Here is an 18,181-nt window from a genome sequence, read left to right on the forward strand (position 1 = left end):
TGTGTGTATGTATGGATTGCCAGTATCAGGATTTGAACTCAGGGTCTAGTGCTCTTGCTTGGCTGGTGCTCTATCATTTGAGCCGCAGCTTTCCGTCTGGCCTTTTGCAGGCTAATTAGAGTATAAGAGTCTCTCAGATTGATCTCCCCCTGGGTTGGCTTCAAACCACAACCCTCAGATATTATCCTGACTAGCTAGGCATGGGCCATTGGTGCCCGGCAGTTTTCATATTCTTGAACAAATCCCCCAATAGAAGGGAAATATGCCCGAAAATGACCTAATTTCTTGTTCATCTGTATCACCGGTGTGTATTTTCACAAAAATAAATATTTCTTCAGATAATGTCATTGGGTGGGATTAGGTCATTTTCTGCTTTGCTCCAACTCAGAAATCTTCTTGGTGCAAATACTTGCACTCCCGGAAGTGACCACTAGATGTCACGAGTGCTACAGGAGCATTCTGGGCTAGCCAGGGAGGGCAGAAATTGAACATTGTAAGCTCATAGACCTACACAGATTTCAGTGTTTTCCACGTGATCAATGCCAGAAGAACCCGATATGGTGTGATATATAGAAGCAAGGTACAACTGGAATAATGAAATTTCAAAAATAAGCCTTTTTAAAGGAGGGTTGCAATCATTTCTACTGGGTATTGTAAATGCTTCGGGTGCATTTGATACTACTGTTACGTTCCTGGCATTCAGGCCTTTCTCTTTTTTTATGGAAAGATGGATTGAACTTCAATTTAAGAATAGCCAGTAATCCCTTTCAGGACATACTGTAACAGCTGGTATTTTTGTGTTGTAGTAAATTGATTCCATACAACAGTCAGTAATAATTATGGCTGGGTTCTGACAAATTCCAAAGCATTTTCAATAAATTTAGCCAAAGAAAATAACATTTTTACACAAAAATTTAACTCAATTTTGAAAGTCAAACCCAGTGGCGCTACTTCATTCCACAAATGTTAGGTATTTTCCTGTTTAGGATTCTTTGAAATCATCTTTCAAAATCTGTTTTGAGAAGACAATCACTTTGTAGCATGTAAACTTTGAAGACAGTACATTGTAGGAAATATATACATTGAATGTCCATTATGGAATTAAAAAATGAGAAATTCCAAATCCTTTCATATGTGCCAGCATCAGCTCGAAAGGATATAAGATTTTCCTTAGTATTAGTAAAGGACAATGTGCCAAAACATATCAAATGTTAATTTTGTTTACTATAACCATGGTTGACTCATGTGGTACATGAGGTTTGTGAAAATGAAACCTTGTAAATCCTTTAAGCTGTCAAGAAACTGGCAGGTTACGTGGTAAACAGTGTAGAATATATGTTTATCACCGTGTATTGAGGGGTGATCTGTATCCCAGTCCATCTGTAACTTTTCTCCTTGAATGAAGAGCTTAAATTACACGAGTTCATAGGCAACGCATGTACTCAAATAACCCATTGCTTTAAAAGTCATAAATGTACATAAATGCATACACTTCATGAATTTTAACTGTTACACCTTTGTTTCTATCAATATTCTTTAAATTATGCTTTTCACTTTCTTTTTGTATGACCTACTTCATTTTTACCTTTGCTTTCTATGAAGACTACTTTTAAGTAGGTGAATATTAATCCTGATTAGTTTATGAAAGCAATGCAAAGTTGCCTTTTTGTTTATTTAATAGGAAAATAAAACAAAAAACCTAAGGTGGGCATTGAAATCTGGCTTTGCCTTTTTCTCTCATTTAATATTTTGAGCTCAGCGATGAGTATTTTCACTTGGCATTTAAATTAACAGCCTTCATATTTTTAATTAGCCCATCTTCCTGTCTGGATTTATATTTTGACCCTGTTGGGGTTTGTCATAGTATAAAGCAGACTTTAAGACATCACAACAGATAGAAAGTGTATTTGATGATGAGTTTTCTATACTGACTTTCACTTTGATAGCTAACCCAGGAATTCTTGCACATTCATTTTTCTTTATTCTATATTATGGATCAGAAATTTTAAAGCTTGAGAAGCCAAACAAGTTTTTCCAGTGTTTTAGTGTCTGTTTTCTTGTGTCAGTGATCTATATTAAAATATATTTTTAACTGTGTAGATTTCCTGAATGAAGAACCGGGGGAAATGTGTTACAAGTGAACTGAAACAGTGTATAGTTCTGATTTTTTACAAAAATGTCAATGGAGGGTATTTTCCATTATTAGGCAGTAGTGGTCCAAATTTAAACCACATGGTCTCCTTTTAGGTGTTAGGCCAATGTAAATTTTAATCTTTCTACTTTATTTTGTTATTTCAATTTTATAATCATATCTGAATTAAAAAACATAGCTTCAAAATATAGTGTGAGTTTATAGTTTGCAAGACTGTGTTGTATGTCTTAGAATATTTAATTTTTGCCATTTTGAATTACTCTCTTCATTTGCATATAAGGAATTTCAGACTTAATAAGATTAAATAAGTTGTCCAAGATCACAGACATAGCAGGATTAGTGTTTAAGCCAAAATTGAGCTCTTGCACTTAGCTATTACACTCTACTGGCTTTCCTCTTTCTTATTTTGGAGGATAAGCATAAGCTAAGAAACTTACAGAAAAAAAATTATCTTCCAGGCAACATCAAGACAGATTTTAGTAAAAGAATCTTCTGGTTAGGATGATTAAGGCCTAGTGAAGAATACCAGCGCCTCTGCAAATCCATCATAATTTTCAGTAAAAATACTTTAAAAATAAGTGTAGCTTTCTGTTGGAGAGCTCTGCCATCGTCACGTCGGAACAGGCGCGTTTTAAGAAGATAGTGACATTGGCTGCAAATGCATCTGGTCTCCGTTATGCGTCTGGAGGTGCAGCTCGGGTGATGATAGCAGAGGGGAGGAGTTTTCGGCTGGCATTGACTTATTGTCTGCCCGGCAGCCCCCGCGCCTCGTTTCGCACGTGGGGAGATGTCATGTTTTCAATTAGGAGTCACACGTCAGGATCACAGCCCTCGCCGTGCTGTGCGCGACTGCGGTCTGGGGCAGGAAGCTGCCCAATCCTGACCTCTCGGTCGTGAGTTGGAATAAAAAAAAAGTGAATTAGTTATTTGTCACAATTTCGTGATATTTAAAAGCACGTGTATGTCTGTGTAATGATTTTTTTCTTTCTAGGAAGGACTCATGCCACAGGCCCGTGGCCCGGCCGGGAGGCTGCACGCTGCTGACCTTGAGCTCCGGGCGGCTTTCTGAGCGAGGAGCGTGGAGGGCAGGGCCTTCCCGCCCGCAGCAGGCACCATGCCGGCCCTGTCCACGGGCTCCGCGGGCGACACAGGTGCGTGAGGCCCCGGCCCTCCTCGGTCACGGTGGGTGCAGCTCTGCCTCAGGAGCGGGGCAGAACTGCCCAGCGTGCCCGTGTGAAACCAGCTCTTCTTGCTATGGAATAGTCACGGTGGTTAGCACGTTGCTTTCTCCTGGTCACCTTGCTTTTGCAATTACACCATGCACTTAATTTAGACAAATCAGTTATTTTACATGTATGGAAAGTGCTGGCCGATACCCACCCAGAATGCTCCTCACTCAGGGTTGACAGCAGACGGGCGCTCCCTTCAGACTTCTTGTCTTCTTTACTTTAGGGGTGAAAACACCTTCTCTGTTCCCGTCCTTCATTCCCTGTCTCCCTGTCCCCACACGTAATGTCTAGATTCAATCAAAACTACAAAAAGAGCCTCAAAACCTGCATTTCGTTTTATGATCAATTGTGGGATTTAAGGAACACCCAGAATAAGTAATTCTAAGAAGTTCCCCCCCCCCCATCGCATATGTGTAAAATCTGCCTTTTCTGACCAGAATCTTGGGGTGCAGTGGGGACACTAGACAGCCCCTTGAAGCACTCCTGGGATTCCTTAGAAGCAACACTGTTGAAAAGTGTGATTCCTGAATTCTCTAAGATCTATTAAGGAAATGGGGGAGACTTTAGGGTACCTAATTCAGTGGTAGAATGTGTGCGTAGCTTGTACGAGGCACTGGGTTCAATCCTTAGCATCAAAATAAAATAAAATAAAATAATTATGAGTAACATGGATGGACATGCTATGCTTGTTTTTTTAAATTTTATTTTTTTGCTGCTCCTGGGGCTTGAACTCAGAGCCTGGGTGCTGTCCCTGAGATTCTTTTTCTCAAGGCGCATGCTCTGTCACTTGAGCCACAGTTCCACTTCCAGCTCTTTCTGAGTAGTTTATTCTCCAATAAACTACACACTCTCAGAGTCTCACAGACTTTTCCGCTGGGGCCGGCTTTGGAACCGTGATCCTTAGATCTCAGCCACCTGAGTAGCTAGGATTACAGGTGTGAGCCACCAGCATCTGGCTTGGGCTGTGCATTTTTAAGACACCTCCCACCCCCCTGGAAAAATGTGGTGACACAGTGTTACTAAAATGTGTGGTGGTAGATGGAGTTATGCTGGCCCTACAGACTTTGATTCCGCCCGGCCCAGAAAGTGCTCTCATTAACATCATTTGCAGATATCACTCTTTGCTCTTTTCAAACTAAGCTAAACTTATAGTTTGGCAACTTTTCTTGAGAGAGAGAGAGAGAGAGAATAGAGAGATGATATGTTGGTCTGCCCATACTGGGGCTTGAACTCAGCCTCCCATTCTTGCCTGGCTTTTTCATTCAAGAGTGGTACTCTACCGATTGAGTGGTGCTTCCATTTCCAGTTTTTTGCTGGTTAATTGTAGATAAGAGACAAGTTTATCTTTCTTCAATCTCAGTCTCCTGAATGAAGTTTATACTGAGAATTTTGTCAGGAAGAAATTTTTATTATTAAATTAGATATATGCACATACATATATTTTCCTCAAGACATTAACTTGGAATCTAAGTCCTTTGGACAATATTTCTTTCTTGTTTTTTTTTTTTTTTTAGCTTTTATACAATCCCACATTGTGTTTTACCCCCACCTTGTGAAGTTTAATTGGATGCAAAATATTGTTGCTTACATAGAACTCAGAGGATGATGAAATGGAGTATTTATAGTTTACACAGCAATTTGAACGTCAGTCACGGAAACCAGCATGGCTGGTGTAGGCTTTACAAAGAGATTTTTCACACATGGAGGTTTTGCTTCATGCACATCTAAAGTGCCAAGTGGTTGACACCTCGCTTTTTGACATTTTTGACCCTTTGTCTCAGCACGGTTTGAGTTGTGCCTGTTCTAAGGTTGATGTTTACCGTCCCCTCTGGGTCCCCCTTGTCCAAGCCAGTGGTTGAGTTGAGCAGTCCCCGGGTCATTTTTACCATATGTCAGCAGTGTTGCCTAGCAATCTGGTTTATATTATTGAACCACCAGGACTCCAGGAGAGTTAAGTTTAGAGTATCACTGATGGCCAGAAAACCACATAAGGGACGAAACGTGTCCTGATCACACGGGAAAACGATTTCAACGTAAAGCCTTTCTCTTTCGCTTCCTTTCTGCTGTTTCACTAAGGAAAAAAGAATACATGACAAAAGTCTAACATACATATTCCAGCCTCATTTTTCTCTCCGTTTGCGCAGTCACTTTCCCAAGTTTTCTGGACATAAACTTGCGTAGGCTGAGGAAGAGCAAGGACCTGCTTAGCATATGTGATCCCCAACCACACGCATACAAAGACCAAGACCAAGAATGCATTTCAGTCTTTCTTTAATCCCCAATTTTATTCTGTGCTGTGGATTGTTCTTTGACTGTCCACACCAAGCAGTGTATCTGGGAGAGAGATTTCCGTGGTGTATGTATTTCTTGGTGTATTGTGCTCTAAGTTACTTGCAGAATTTCTTCATTTATGTTTTTATTATCAATTCTTTAGGTCTCTAGGTTGAACATCATTTCCTCCAGTCAGTAGTTTGTCCAGTTGGGCCACAGCTCCACTTTTGGCTTTTTAGTGGTTAATTGGAGATAAGAGTCTCTCAAATTTGTCTTCCAGGGCTGGCTTTGAACTGCAATCCTGAGATTCTCAGCTTCCTGAGTAGCTAGAATTGCAGGTGTGAGCTACTGGTGCTCAACTCATTTCTTTTATTTGTTGGAAACTGTTTTGTTTTCTTGAACTCAGGGGTTGGCTTCTGTCCATGAGCCTCATTCACTCAAGGCTAGTACTCTTCTACCTGAGCTGCAGCTCCACTTCCAGCTTTGACAGTTAATTGGAGAGAAGAGTCTCACAGCCTTTCCTGTTTGGGCTGGCTTCTTTGATCTGGCTTCTAATCACGATAGTCAGATCTCAGCTTCCTGAGTAACAGATTGCAAACGTGAGCCACTGATACCTGGCTCGTAGTAGTTGCAAACATTTTTATAAGCAAATGAATCTTTGGTTATTGCTTTATTTTCTGTTGCTGAAGCAGGCCTTTCCAACTGTGAAACTCAAAGATTTCTTCTAATAATCATGAACATTTATGTATACACATTTGGAATTTTAATCCAATTGTAATTTGGATGGGGGGGGCGAGACAATAATCAAATCTTATATAATTTTAGTTTCCCATATGAAATACTCGTGGTGAGAGAATCATGTGTTTAAGAGTTCTGTTCTTTCCACATAAGTTTGTGCAGCTGCCTTTGCGTTTGCTGCCTTATTAATAGGCTCTGATTCTCTCTCTTAGCTGTCATCATCTGTTGATTTTACCGTAACGTTTTGTTCTTGCTCTGTTTTGCCTTTCTTGAAACAGAATTTAACAACAACTTTAGAATTGCAGAGAAATCACAAAAATCATATGCAGAGTTCCAACGTTCCTCACACCTTAGTATTAACATTTTATATAAGTATGGTAAGTTGGTTTTGATGAGTGAATGCGTATTGATTCCTTGATATTAACTACAATCTATGTTTGACTCAGCGTTCTCAGTTTTTCCGTAATGTCTAGGCTTACATTCCTACTGCATATGATAATCAGTTGTCATTCTTACTAGGCTGCAGTTGACTGATACAGTATTGCAGACTTCCTTTGACTTTGGTGATTTTTAACTGTTTTGAGGATTTGAGGAGTACTAGTTAGGCATATTAGAGGGTTTATCTCTGTTTGAATTTGTCTTGCTTTTGTTTCTTTTACTTTTTTCCTCTCCTTTTTGACAGGACTGGCATTTGAATTTGGAGCTTTGTACTTGGTAGAGCTGTTCCCTGCCACTTGATCAACAGTTCAAACCCTGTTTGTTTTTTTCAGGTCTTTTTAGTAGGATTTCAAATTTATTTCTGGGCAGGCCTGAACCATGGTCCTCCTACTTATGTTTCTCTTGTTTTATGGTATGTGTGTGTTGGTCCTGGGGCTTGAACTCAGGGCCTGGGCACTGTCTCTGAGCTTTTTTTCCTCAAAGCTCACATTTTACCACTTCAGCCACTTCAGCCACAGCTGTACTTTGAGGTCCACCTCCCCCCCGCCACAGATAAGAGTCTCACAGACTTTCCTGCCCAGGCCGACTTCAACCTTTGATCCTCAGATCCCAGCCTCCTGAGCAGCTAGGATTGTAAGTGCCAACCACCAGTGCCCATCTATTTTATTTTTTATTAGTTGAGATGAGTCTGGCAAAATTCTACCCCCTTCAGGCTGCCCTCAAAGTTTGATCTTCCTGATGTCTGCTTTGTGAGTGGCTAGGATTACCGACATGTGCCATGCCACTAGTCTCAGTGTATCTTGTTTTTCTCATGAAGAGACTGGAGGTACATGTTTTGGAGAGTAAGATCAGAGAGGTAAAAGTGCCACAGTCATCAGGCTTTACTAGGAATTTCATTTATGACTGTTGATGATCTGGCTAAAGTACTTCAATTGGTAGTAACTTACTTATTTTTCATATCAGTAATGTACCTTCCCTGTTTCCTGCCTTGTGTTAGAAGTAGCCATTTTGCTTGCAGTCTACTTTTATTAAGAATGGGATTAGAAAGCAAGATCCAGGCAATAAATACATTTTTTGTTACTTAAGTATTATTTTGGGCCCTTTCAACTGACAAAACGGAGAAACTTATGTGTATATACGAACCCATGCAAAAACTCCCATGTGTATATATGGATATAATAAATTCTTATGGATGTCTCCAATTCTAAACTGTTAGCAAATGGATCATTCTAGCTAGAATGAAAATATGTATCTCCCAATTTATCATCCCTTTACTGAATTGTTCAAACCCATTTACATATGTAGCACAAGCCTAATTTTGTGTGTGTGTGTGTGTGTGTGTGTGTGTGTGTGTGTGTGTGTGTGTGTGTGCTGGAGCTTGTTAGGAATTGGGCATTGCCACTTAGCTTTTTGCTCAAGACTGATACTCTATCACTTGTTCCAGCATGCCACTTCCGGCTTTTTGGTGATTACTTGAGAGATAAGAGTCTCATGGGGCTGGGGATATAGCCTAGTGGCAAGAGTGCCTGCCTTGGATACATGAGGCCCTAGGTTCGATTCCCCAGCACCACATATACAGAAAACGGCCAGAAGCGGCGCTGTGGCTCAAGTGGCAGAGTGCTAGCCTTGAGCGGGAAGAAGCCAGGGACAGTGCTCAGGCCCTGAGTCCGAGGCCCAGGACTGGCCAAAAAAAAAGAGTCTCATGGGCTTTCCTGCTTAGGCTGGCTTCGAACCATGATCCTCAGATCTCAGCCTTCCAAGTAGCTAGGATTATATGTATGAGCCCCCAGCTTGAGCCTGGCTTTAGAATCAAAATTGTTTGTTCATGGGAAATAATTTTAGAGAGTTGATCTTATTAGTTTTATTCTTTAGGAGTAGCATATTAAAAAATCATATCGAATCATTCATTTCCTGCATAATACCTATGTTAGTTTTAGTTTTATAATTTCATTAAGTATGATTTGTACAAACATATAATGGGAAATATAATATCTGTGCAGAAATGTAAGTAAAACTTTTATAAGTACAGTTTTAAAAATGCTTATAACAACATTATCTGTGGGGCTCCCACCTAGGTTAAGAAATACAACACCCTGCAAGCCAGCTCTCCTCAGCTGCCTCCTTCTCCTCAGAGATCCCGCTTAACACAGTTCCCAGGGCCCGCTTTCTAGAGCATCCTCAGGCAAGGGGACTATTTTTTGCTTATTGTTAATCTTTACAAGTAGAATTAAACCATATGTGATTTTTTTGGCAAAACAATAATGAATTATAAGTAGAAGTATGTGTGTGTGTGTGTGTGTGCGCGTGTGTGCACGCGCACTGGTACTTAGGGTTGTGCTCAGGGCCAGTCCACTGTCTGTTAGGCTTTTCACTCAAGGCTGGTGCTGCACTACTTGAGCTACAGCTTCTCTTCTGGGTGTTTATGTGTTAATTGGAGCTTAAGAGTCTCATGGACTCTCCTGCCCTGCTGGCTGCATGCCTTGATCCTCACAGCTCAGCTTTCTGAGTAGCTAGGATTATAAGTGTAAGTCGCCTGTGCCCCCTTTTTTTTTTTTTTTTTTTTGGCCAGTCCTGGGCCTTGGACTCAGGGCCTGAGCACTGTTCCTGGCTTCTTTTTGCTCAAGGCTAGCACTCTGCCACCTGAGCCACAGCGCCGCTTCTGGCCGTTTTCTGTATATGTGGTACTGGGGAATCGAACCTAGGGCCTCGTGTATCCGAGGCAGGCACTCTTGCCACTAGGCTATATCCCCAGCCCCAGCCTGTGCCCTTTTTTTTAAGAGACATTCTTTTTTTTTTTTTTTTTCAAAGCAAGCAATGTTCTTACGTTCCTTACCTTTCTTTAAAAAAAAAAAAACTATTGATATTTTGAACGCAATTATCATTCCAGTTTTCACAGAAATTCTAATAGATTTTACTTTGTATGATCCTCACAAAGAAATAATGACTGCTGTATTATTAAGTATGCTCCTGACAGAAGGGAATTCCCATAGTGACTAGATCTAAGAACAGATTGCTCAGCATGACAGTTTTACAACTTTGATGGTTGGTTGAAGTTTATCAATTGGCTCTTGACTTGGTCTAGTTGAAATTCCCACCATCCTTGTGGGCCTAGGGGCTGTGGAACATGTCATTCTAAGAGCACCAGCTTTATACCTGTGTGCTGTATTGTGAAGCTGACAGTATATTGAGGTGCTGTAGAAATCCTCAAAATCTTTTTCCACTGGCTGGCTAACAATAAGTTCAACATATATAGCACTAAGGAACTATGACTAAGCCCACTACATAATTACAAGCTCACTAAACCCAAATTAAATTTCTCTTCAATAGCAACTCATCTCTAATTCAATTTCCCCCAAATTCCACCAGGCATTATGTATTCTTTTGTGGTTTGTCTTCTCACTCTGTGCTGTCACCCTTCACTTCCATGCCCAGAAGTTATTAGTTTCAATGAAGTTGAGTAACATTTTCCTTTAAAATTAGCGATTCCTGTGTCTAATCATCAAACATTTTCATGACCTGTGATCGTGAAGTTACGTGTGTGTGTGTGCACGCATGCGCCAGTCCTGGGGCTTGAACTGTCCTGAGTGCTGGCTGGTTTCTTAGTTTTTTTGCTCAAGGCTGGCGCTTGGAGATGAGTCTCTCGGACGTTCCTGCCCAGGATCGCTTCAAACCAGGATTCTCAAACTCAGCCTGCTGAGTAGCTAGGACTGCAGAAGCACCTGGCATGTTTTGTTTTGCTTTGTTTTTGTCATAGGACTTGGAACTCAGGGCCTGGGCACTGTCCTTGAGCTTTTGTGTTCATGGCTAGTGCTCTACCATTTTGAGTCACAGCTCCGCTTCTAGTTGGTCTTAGGAAATAAGAATAATTGTATTGGGAGGTAATTTTTATAGCATGATTTTCCATATTTGCTTATACATATGCCATACTAAAACTAAACACATCACTAGGTTTTGTACTATAATAGGTTTTACAGTTGTAATACATACAGTTCTTTTTTTTTAGAATTTGTGATGGTTTGAGTACTATATGAAAGATTGTCATGGTACATTTCAGATTCCTATTGATATAAAACTATATATATAAATATATTTGAACTAATTTGAAATATGTATGAACTCTTGAAATATATAGTTTTAGCTATATAGTTTACCCAGTTTATGTAGTTTAAATATAAATCTAGTTTTTAACTTAGGGCCTTATGTGTGCTAGGTGGGCATTCTACTGCTGAGCGTCTAGCCCTTTTGTGCACTGGTTATTATTTGTGTGTGCTGGTACTGGGGTTTGGACTCTCTTGTGCTCTCACTTGGCTTTTGTGCTCACACTTGGTGCTCTACCACTTGAGACATGGTTCCAGTCTGGCACTATTCTAGTTCATTGGGTATAGTTTCTCAGATTTTTCTCCCTGTCTAACTTCAAACCTCAATCCTTCTATCTCAGCCTTCTGAGTAGCTTTAGAGGCTGAGCTACCGGTACCTGAATACACTAGTTATGAGAGGATTCTGGTTTTAGGCCAGCGTGGGCATGAGACTCCATCTAAATGGAAGGAGTGGGGCATGGTTTCATGCACCTGCCATCCTAGTCTAAAACAGGTGGATTTCAATCTAGGCAAGAAACAATCCCCATCTCAAAAATAAGCAGTGCTCCGAGTGTGGCTCAATGATAGATAGACCATTAGCCCAGCAAGGGTAAGAAAGCCTGAGTTCAAATACCAGTACCATCCAAAAAAAGAAAAAAAGAAACTCTAAACAACTGTTATGGAGCTATTAATTGAAGATATTGATGAAAGTTAAGACTAATATTTAACTGGCTGTAGTTCAGGGTGACCTAGCCTGAATGAGGCCTGAGCCCCGAGGTGAAAAAAAAGTTTACAAATAATTTTCATCTCTCATGTTAGAGATTAAGTTTCTCTTCTTGATAGTTAACTTATATTTTGTAGACTTTTGAAAGTGAAATGTATATTTCACTTTCTTCTTGACAAGTTATGGATTTAGGAAGATCATGGTCATAGATGGTTATAAATACTAGGAGAGGTTTCCTTTATTTTTTCTTTAGAAAATGTCTCTTCGCCTGACTTTTCACAATCTGGTTGAGATGCAGTGAGATTATTTGCAATTGGCTTTATAATGTACTCATCTCTTTTATTAGGTTTTATTTTCATTGAAATAGAAATCTTTAAGGTCATTGCTCTTACTAGAATATTTCTTTTCTACTTTACTACTTAACTGATCTGAAAATGTTTCCCTTCTTTGTATTTTGTGTGTGTGTGTGTGTGCGTGTGTGTGTGTGTGTGCGTGTGTGTGTGTATTTGTTGGTCCTGGGCTTGAACTCAGGGCCTGAATGCTGTCCCTGAGCTTTATTGCTTAAAGCTAGTATTCTAACAGTTGAGCCACAGCTTCACGTCAGGCTTTTTGGTTAATTGTAGCCAAGAGTCTCAGGAACTTTCCTGTCCAAACTGGCTTTGAACCATAATCCTCAGATCTCAGGCTTCTGGGTAGCTAGGATTACAGGTGTGAGCCACCGGTGGCCAGCTATCTTTGGGTCTTTATGTATCCCCAGACTGTTTCTACAGATTCACGCCAGCAGGCTTTCCTAGCCACTCTTTCTGTCTTTTGGCTGAGGAGAACTGCCCCCTAATGGCCATGAATGGTATAGCAAGCATGAGTACTACTGGAGGAAGCCTTTGGCCAGGTTATCAGGTGGAAACCACTAATGTGTTATTTGTAATGTAAATGTAAAATGCTTCTATAGCTTTGATTTATTAATAAAATCCATGTATGGAAGCACTTTAGTTGGGGATTTTGTAACCTACCATGTTTTTTTCCTTTGAAAATGAGTTTTTATGTCTTGAGTGACGTGTGGTTTAAGGAGGTGAGCTCTTTGCATTATCGTGTAACAAGTTGTACTAGGGATATCACCACGTGTGGATGCTTGTGGAAAAAGCCTTTGAAGACACTTGTATCCTTTCAGCTGTGTTAGGGGATTTTCTTTCTTTTACATTTCTATATTCAAGAAACTGGGATGAGACAGCAGCGCCTACTTATTGAGGGTCAGCCATGTGTTGGATATTTTAAAATGTGTCTTTCATTGCAAAATAGAAGGAGATATATCAATTGTTACACACTCTTCTTCTCCGCTAGTTATAAGCCTCTATACTACACCATTCATTTCGACAGGAGGCCACTTTTTACTTCCATAGTCCCTTTTGCCATTTACTTGGTTTCTTGATTAAAGTTAGTACCTATGTCTTTAGCCATTACTTACCATTTTAATATACTCACTGGTGGCTACTATAGCAAGGTGGAAGATAAGATTTGGATTGCTAAATATCCTACCTATAGCATAAGGCACAACTCAGATTTGCTGATCTATTTGGTTTCACTACATGTTATATTAAACTTTCAGTGCACAATAAATATCAAAGTAAATGGAAACAAATTATGCTAACTACCAAATGGTAAACCAAATATAATTTTTTCTCTTATTTATTTTTTATTGTTGTTATTGCTGAGCAGAGGTGTTACCATTTTGTAAGTCAGGTAGTAAGTACATTTCCTTTTCAACAATATCATTCCTTCCCTCCCTCCCAGTTTTTCTCTCCTGTCCCCTCTCACAAGCTGTATAGTTCATTTTCAACACGGTGTATAGTGAGTACCACTGCTGCATTTGTTTACCCAAGTGTTTCAGTTTTGATCGGCACCCACTCTAGCTTCCTCTGCCTAGTATGTGCTTTCATGTCATAAATGCAACCATTTTAATAAGGAATGGCCATGGGCCATGATCTCCAAGAGCTTTAGAAGTCACTGTCATTTGCCCTGCTTTTATCTTTTTGAGGGCATTGGTAAGGAAGTGCAAGTACTTTCCTTTTTACTTGGGTGATGGAGAGCACTGCTGAGCTACCGATGCGTGATGGGAGGTAAATTAGAAATCGGAACCTATAGGAAACCTGGAGATAGTGTCTAAGTGAATGTGATATGCACAGGTATGCACTTGCCTTCTATTAATTCACTCTGAAATTTTATAGACTTTAAGGTAATTGTGTGAATTACCTGTTACTGTTTTTAAGCGAACGGCAATATTATAATTATTTAAATGGTTTTGTATATTTAAAAACCCAGCCTGCCAAGTGCTTTCACAAGTTGTTTGGATTTGAAGGTTGGTGTAGGAAAATAGAACATTTCTGTCGAATTAAAGTGTTTTACTTGTATAGGTACTTTTGGAAATAAAATATACTTTAAATGAGAAAAAATGAGGCCTGTTATGAATGGCACTAAGCAGAGCTGATTATTTTACCTTTAACAAAGTGGAAAATTTAAAGCTTGGTGTATCCCATTTTTATTAATATAATAAAATTTAATAGTGTTGTTCTGGGCGTTGATATATGTTCTTTAGTGTTTATTAGCCCTGGGTTATAGTAAAATGTTTTGGTCCATTGCCTTTCTATAGATACTGTACAGAATGCAAATAGCAAAGGTACAAGGGGAAAAAAAGCAAATATATAATTGCTGTGTTTCTCAAAGCCTTTTCTAAATATTTTGATTGCTTATAATAGCAAATGTGATCGAACACAGAAGCCATCTTTTTTTATCATTTAACATAGGGTTATAGCTTCCCCAGACTTGTTCTAATAATGGAGCTATGAGGGGTATGACAAGAATGACGATATTAAATTTCTCTAGACTACCAGTAAATTTTTCCATTCTGATGTCAGGAATGCTGAGCATCTGGAATCTGCAAGAAGGCTGAATTGTTCGCTGCGGGACACTTGCATCCACTTCTGAGCCACTTATTCTCCTAGGAACTACTACTGTCTTGTATAGAATATTGTATTTTTACTGAAGCAGTTTTCTGGAAAAATCTCTTTACTTGTGTATCCTCTACATTGGGGTTTTTTTTTTTTTTTGGTTCTTTTGCATTGTAGACATGCCATTTTTTTTAGAGTTAATGTTCCATTTTAACATTCAATTCATTCCCTAGATTTAATGGTAGTAACTTCAATTTGATCAAATACAGTGAAAAGTAATAGAAAATGAATTATTCTAAACAGAAGTTCTTTACATAAAGTTTATATAGGCGAACTTTTCATCATCTTTTCCCTTGAGTTTTAAGACTCTCGTCAGTGTATGTTTTGATACTGTATGTCTTTATAGCATGGATTTACTCTTTAGAAAGTACTCTGGTGCTGGGCACTGGTGACTCATGCCTGTTATTCTAGGTACTCAGGAGACTGAGATCTGAGGATTGAGGTTTGAAGCCAGTCCTGGCAGGAAAGCCCAGGAGACTCTTACCTCCATTTAACTAGCAACAAGCCGCCTGAAGTAGAGGAGAGACTGAAGTGGTAGAATGCCAGCTTTGAGTGGAAAAGCTAAGGAGTATCACCCAGGCCATGAGTTCAAGTCCCAGTACGGGGGTGGGGAGGGGGGGGCGAAGAGTGCCCGGGAGATGGAGGGAAGTGGTATAGTACCAGTCTCTGTTCTCTGTTTACATTCCAGACCAGTTTTCAGGTTAGGACTTGAGATTAACTTGGTATAAATGGGTGTAAGTCTCTTGATCTCTTTTTTTCCCCCTTTGTTAATTCATTTTTCTATTTAGTAAAATTTTACTCTGGTGTAGACTCTCTTCAATCTGAGTCTTGTTTCTGCTGTTGTCTCTTACGTGAGGAGGAATGTTTATGCTAGGTAGGGATCATAGGTCTCTAGGTAGCACTGCCTGAAATCTGGATGGGACTCTCCAGTTATAAAGCTTCCTATTGGGGTTGGGGATTTGGCTCCGTGGAAAATGCTTGCCTAGCAAGTGCAAGACCTTGATGGTAGTTTGGTCCTTAGTAATACAAAGGAAGAAAAGAAAGCTTCCTACTAGGTTTTACTGGTGTCTTCATGCATGTCTAATGTCATCAGTATGCTCTCCAAGAACTATTTGAGTCACAGTGATAAACATGAAAGGCAAAATTTACTTCCGCAGAGGGTACGCCATCAGCCAGAAATCTAGCAAGCGAGCACACAGAGCCGGCCTTCTGCTCCTCTATCTATCTCTAACACAGCAGGCCCTGCCCCGCTGCTCAGATTGGTTGAACTCAGGGTCACAATCTGCTTGCGATGAGTTAGTTTGAACTGGGTAAAATGTATTTATATAAAGTGATTTTGAAATAAGATGAATAGTACACAAGTCATCTCAAAATATACCCTCACCCTGTAAGATGCCTTGTACAATCTGAGATGTGTCTTCAATTCCTCTGGAAAAGAAGCCAGTTCAAGACGAAAGGTTGGTTACATTTCAAAAGATCCTTCTTTATCCCAAAGCAGGTCCTCTTTTCCTTAACAAAAGTCAAGCAACACATATTGAAAAAAAAAAGACAGTTTTTCTCACACTAATTTATGTTTAAAACTTGTTCCTTCCTTCAGTTGATCACTCTGCACTTAATGTTATACATATCTGTCTCAGGTAGTGTATAGTAACTCAGACTAAACACCGAAGCAGTATAATAAAGCGGCATCTCTTCCATCCACACACAATGTTGTTTTTCCTGTGTACAGGGACACAGTTTACCAAATGGGCTTCCAGTCTTGGTGATGCTTTTATCTCAAGCCTCATTCCTACCAAATCATGTCGCTTCCTGTTCTAATCTTCTCTTCATCGTAACACCATATCTTCCCAGCAGCTCTGCCTTGTATCTCGGTCTCAGTCCAACCAGTGGCATTTCTCCACTGACAGAGCCTCCTCCCTTGATGTGAAATTAGGCATCGGCGTTTGCTTCACCAGGACCTGCAGGAACTATTAGTACTTGCATTTAAGATTCAAGACTACATAAGTATGCATAAACATTCTTAAATCCAATATGGCCTATTACAGTTATAGTTCACATACTTTGCTGCCTGATTCTTTTCACATTTTCTAAACTGTTAAAACCTGAGTAAGTTAGAGGCTTTTATTTATTTATTTTTTCCTTTGCCCCCGAGTAGCGTTTCATGTGGTCCAGATGGTATAGTCTCTGCTTAGAGTCATTTTAATGACAGGCCCTTATTGTGTGGCAAAGTGTGATGACTGTATTTTCCTCTTTTACAAAGCATCAGGACTTCATTCTTGTCTATATGGGAAGTAAATACGTCTCTTATTTTTTCTCCCAATATTTCCCTTCTACTTCCCTATACCATCTTACTAATTTAAAAGGCGATTTTTACAGGAGAGGTTAGCAAGCTTAGTGGTCCCTACCACATATTGTAACCCTTTTGGTTTAACTTCTTGTGTTTTGCAATTTTTCTGACTTCTGAATATTTTGTAATTTTGTGAAGATAGTCTTGTTAAGTTTCAAATCTCTGTATCTTTTTTTCTTGCCAATCTTGGGGCTTGAAGTCAGGGCCTGAATATTGTCCTGAGCTTCTTTTTGCTCAAGGCTAACACTCTACCACTTGAGCCACAGCGCCACTTCTGGCTTTTTCTGTGTATGTGGAACTGAGGAATTGAACCCAGGGTTTCATGTACTTGTGCAAGCACTCTACAACTAAGTCACATTCACAGCCCCTGAAAGCTTTTTCTGTATAACCAATAAATAATATATCCTTTGACATGGAAGAGGGAAATTATTAACAATGTTAAATGATACACAAGAAACTGTGAGACTAGCTTTGTTTTTTTTTGTTTTTGTTTTTTTGGTCTTTTCTTTTTTGGTACTGGGGATCGAACCCAGGACGCTGCCCTTAGCTAGGCAAGTACTTTGCCACTGAGCTACATCCCAGCCCTAGTTTTCTTACAAATACGTAAATTATATAAAAAAAACTCTTGGAAAAATTACTGGAAATATTAATATTTGTGAAAAGGCACCAAAGCCAGGTCTATTAAATATTTCTCCTTGAGATGAATTAATAGTATTGCTTTGACACTATCTCTTGACTCTAGAATTTTCCAGGTATTTGTTTGGCCCATAGAATGGAGTGATGGTACTTACATGCACAAAATACTGATGTGCTATCTAATGAGCTCTTTCCCACTGTCACTGCAAGAGGGAGGGCCGCAGAGATGGCGAAGGATGGGGTAGTTCCACTGAGCACGGGTTACCCCTCGGGTCCACGCTGTCATTGTTTCAGGGGAAGGACAATAGCGATCATCTCCAATGTTTCATTAAGTCCACTGCTGGTAATCTGGAGAACAGTGAAAGCGTCTTTGTAATTATGGATGTATATAATTATCCGAAGAATTTTGTAAGATGAAACCACAATTATTTTAGTGTGTTAAGTGTTAATGACAAATAGTTGCTTTCCTGGAACCTTGTTTGGATTTTGATATTGGGTGATGGCCACACATTGGCACCTCATCAGTGTAAATTGTGTGTGTTGTACGTGTGTGTGTGTGTGTGTGTGA

At 39.7% G+C, this 18,181-nt stretch overlaps 1 protein-coding gene across 2 annotated transcripts in view; it reads left to right on the forward strand.

Annotated features, from left to right (window-relative positions):
- Nucleotides 1-3,180: 3,180 nt before the first annotated feature.
- Mpp7 (MAGUK p55 scaffold protein 7) overlaps nt 3,181-18,181 on the forward strand; it is a 125,416-nt gene continuing 110,415 nt past the window's right edge. For both annotated transcript variants that reach the window (XM_048367908.1, XM_048367909.1), the window contains exon 1: nt 3,181-3,303. In XM_048367908.1, the coding sequence (XP_048223865.1) occupies nt 3,267-3,303 (37 nt within the window). In that variant the 5' untranslated portion in view covers nt 3,181-3,266. The remainder of the gene's footprint in view (nt 3,304-18,181) is intronic.

The sequence above is a fragment of the Perognathus longimembris genome, chromosome 18 (genome assembly GCF_023159225.1).
Source record: "Perognathus longimembris pacificus isolate PPM17 chromosome 18, ASM2315922v1, whole genome shotgun sequence".
NCBI lineage: Eukaryota > Metazoa > Chordata > Mammalia > Rodentia > Heteromyidae > Perognathus > Perognathus longimembris.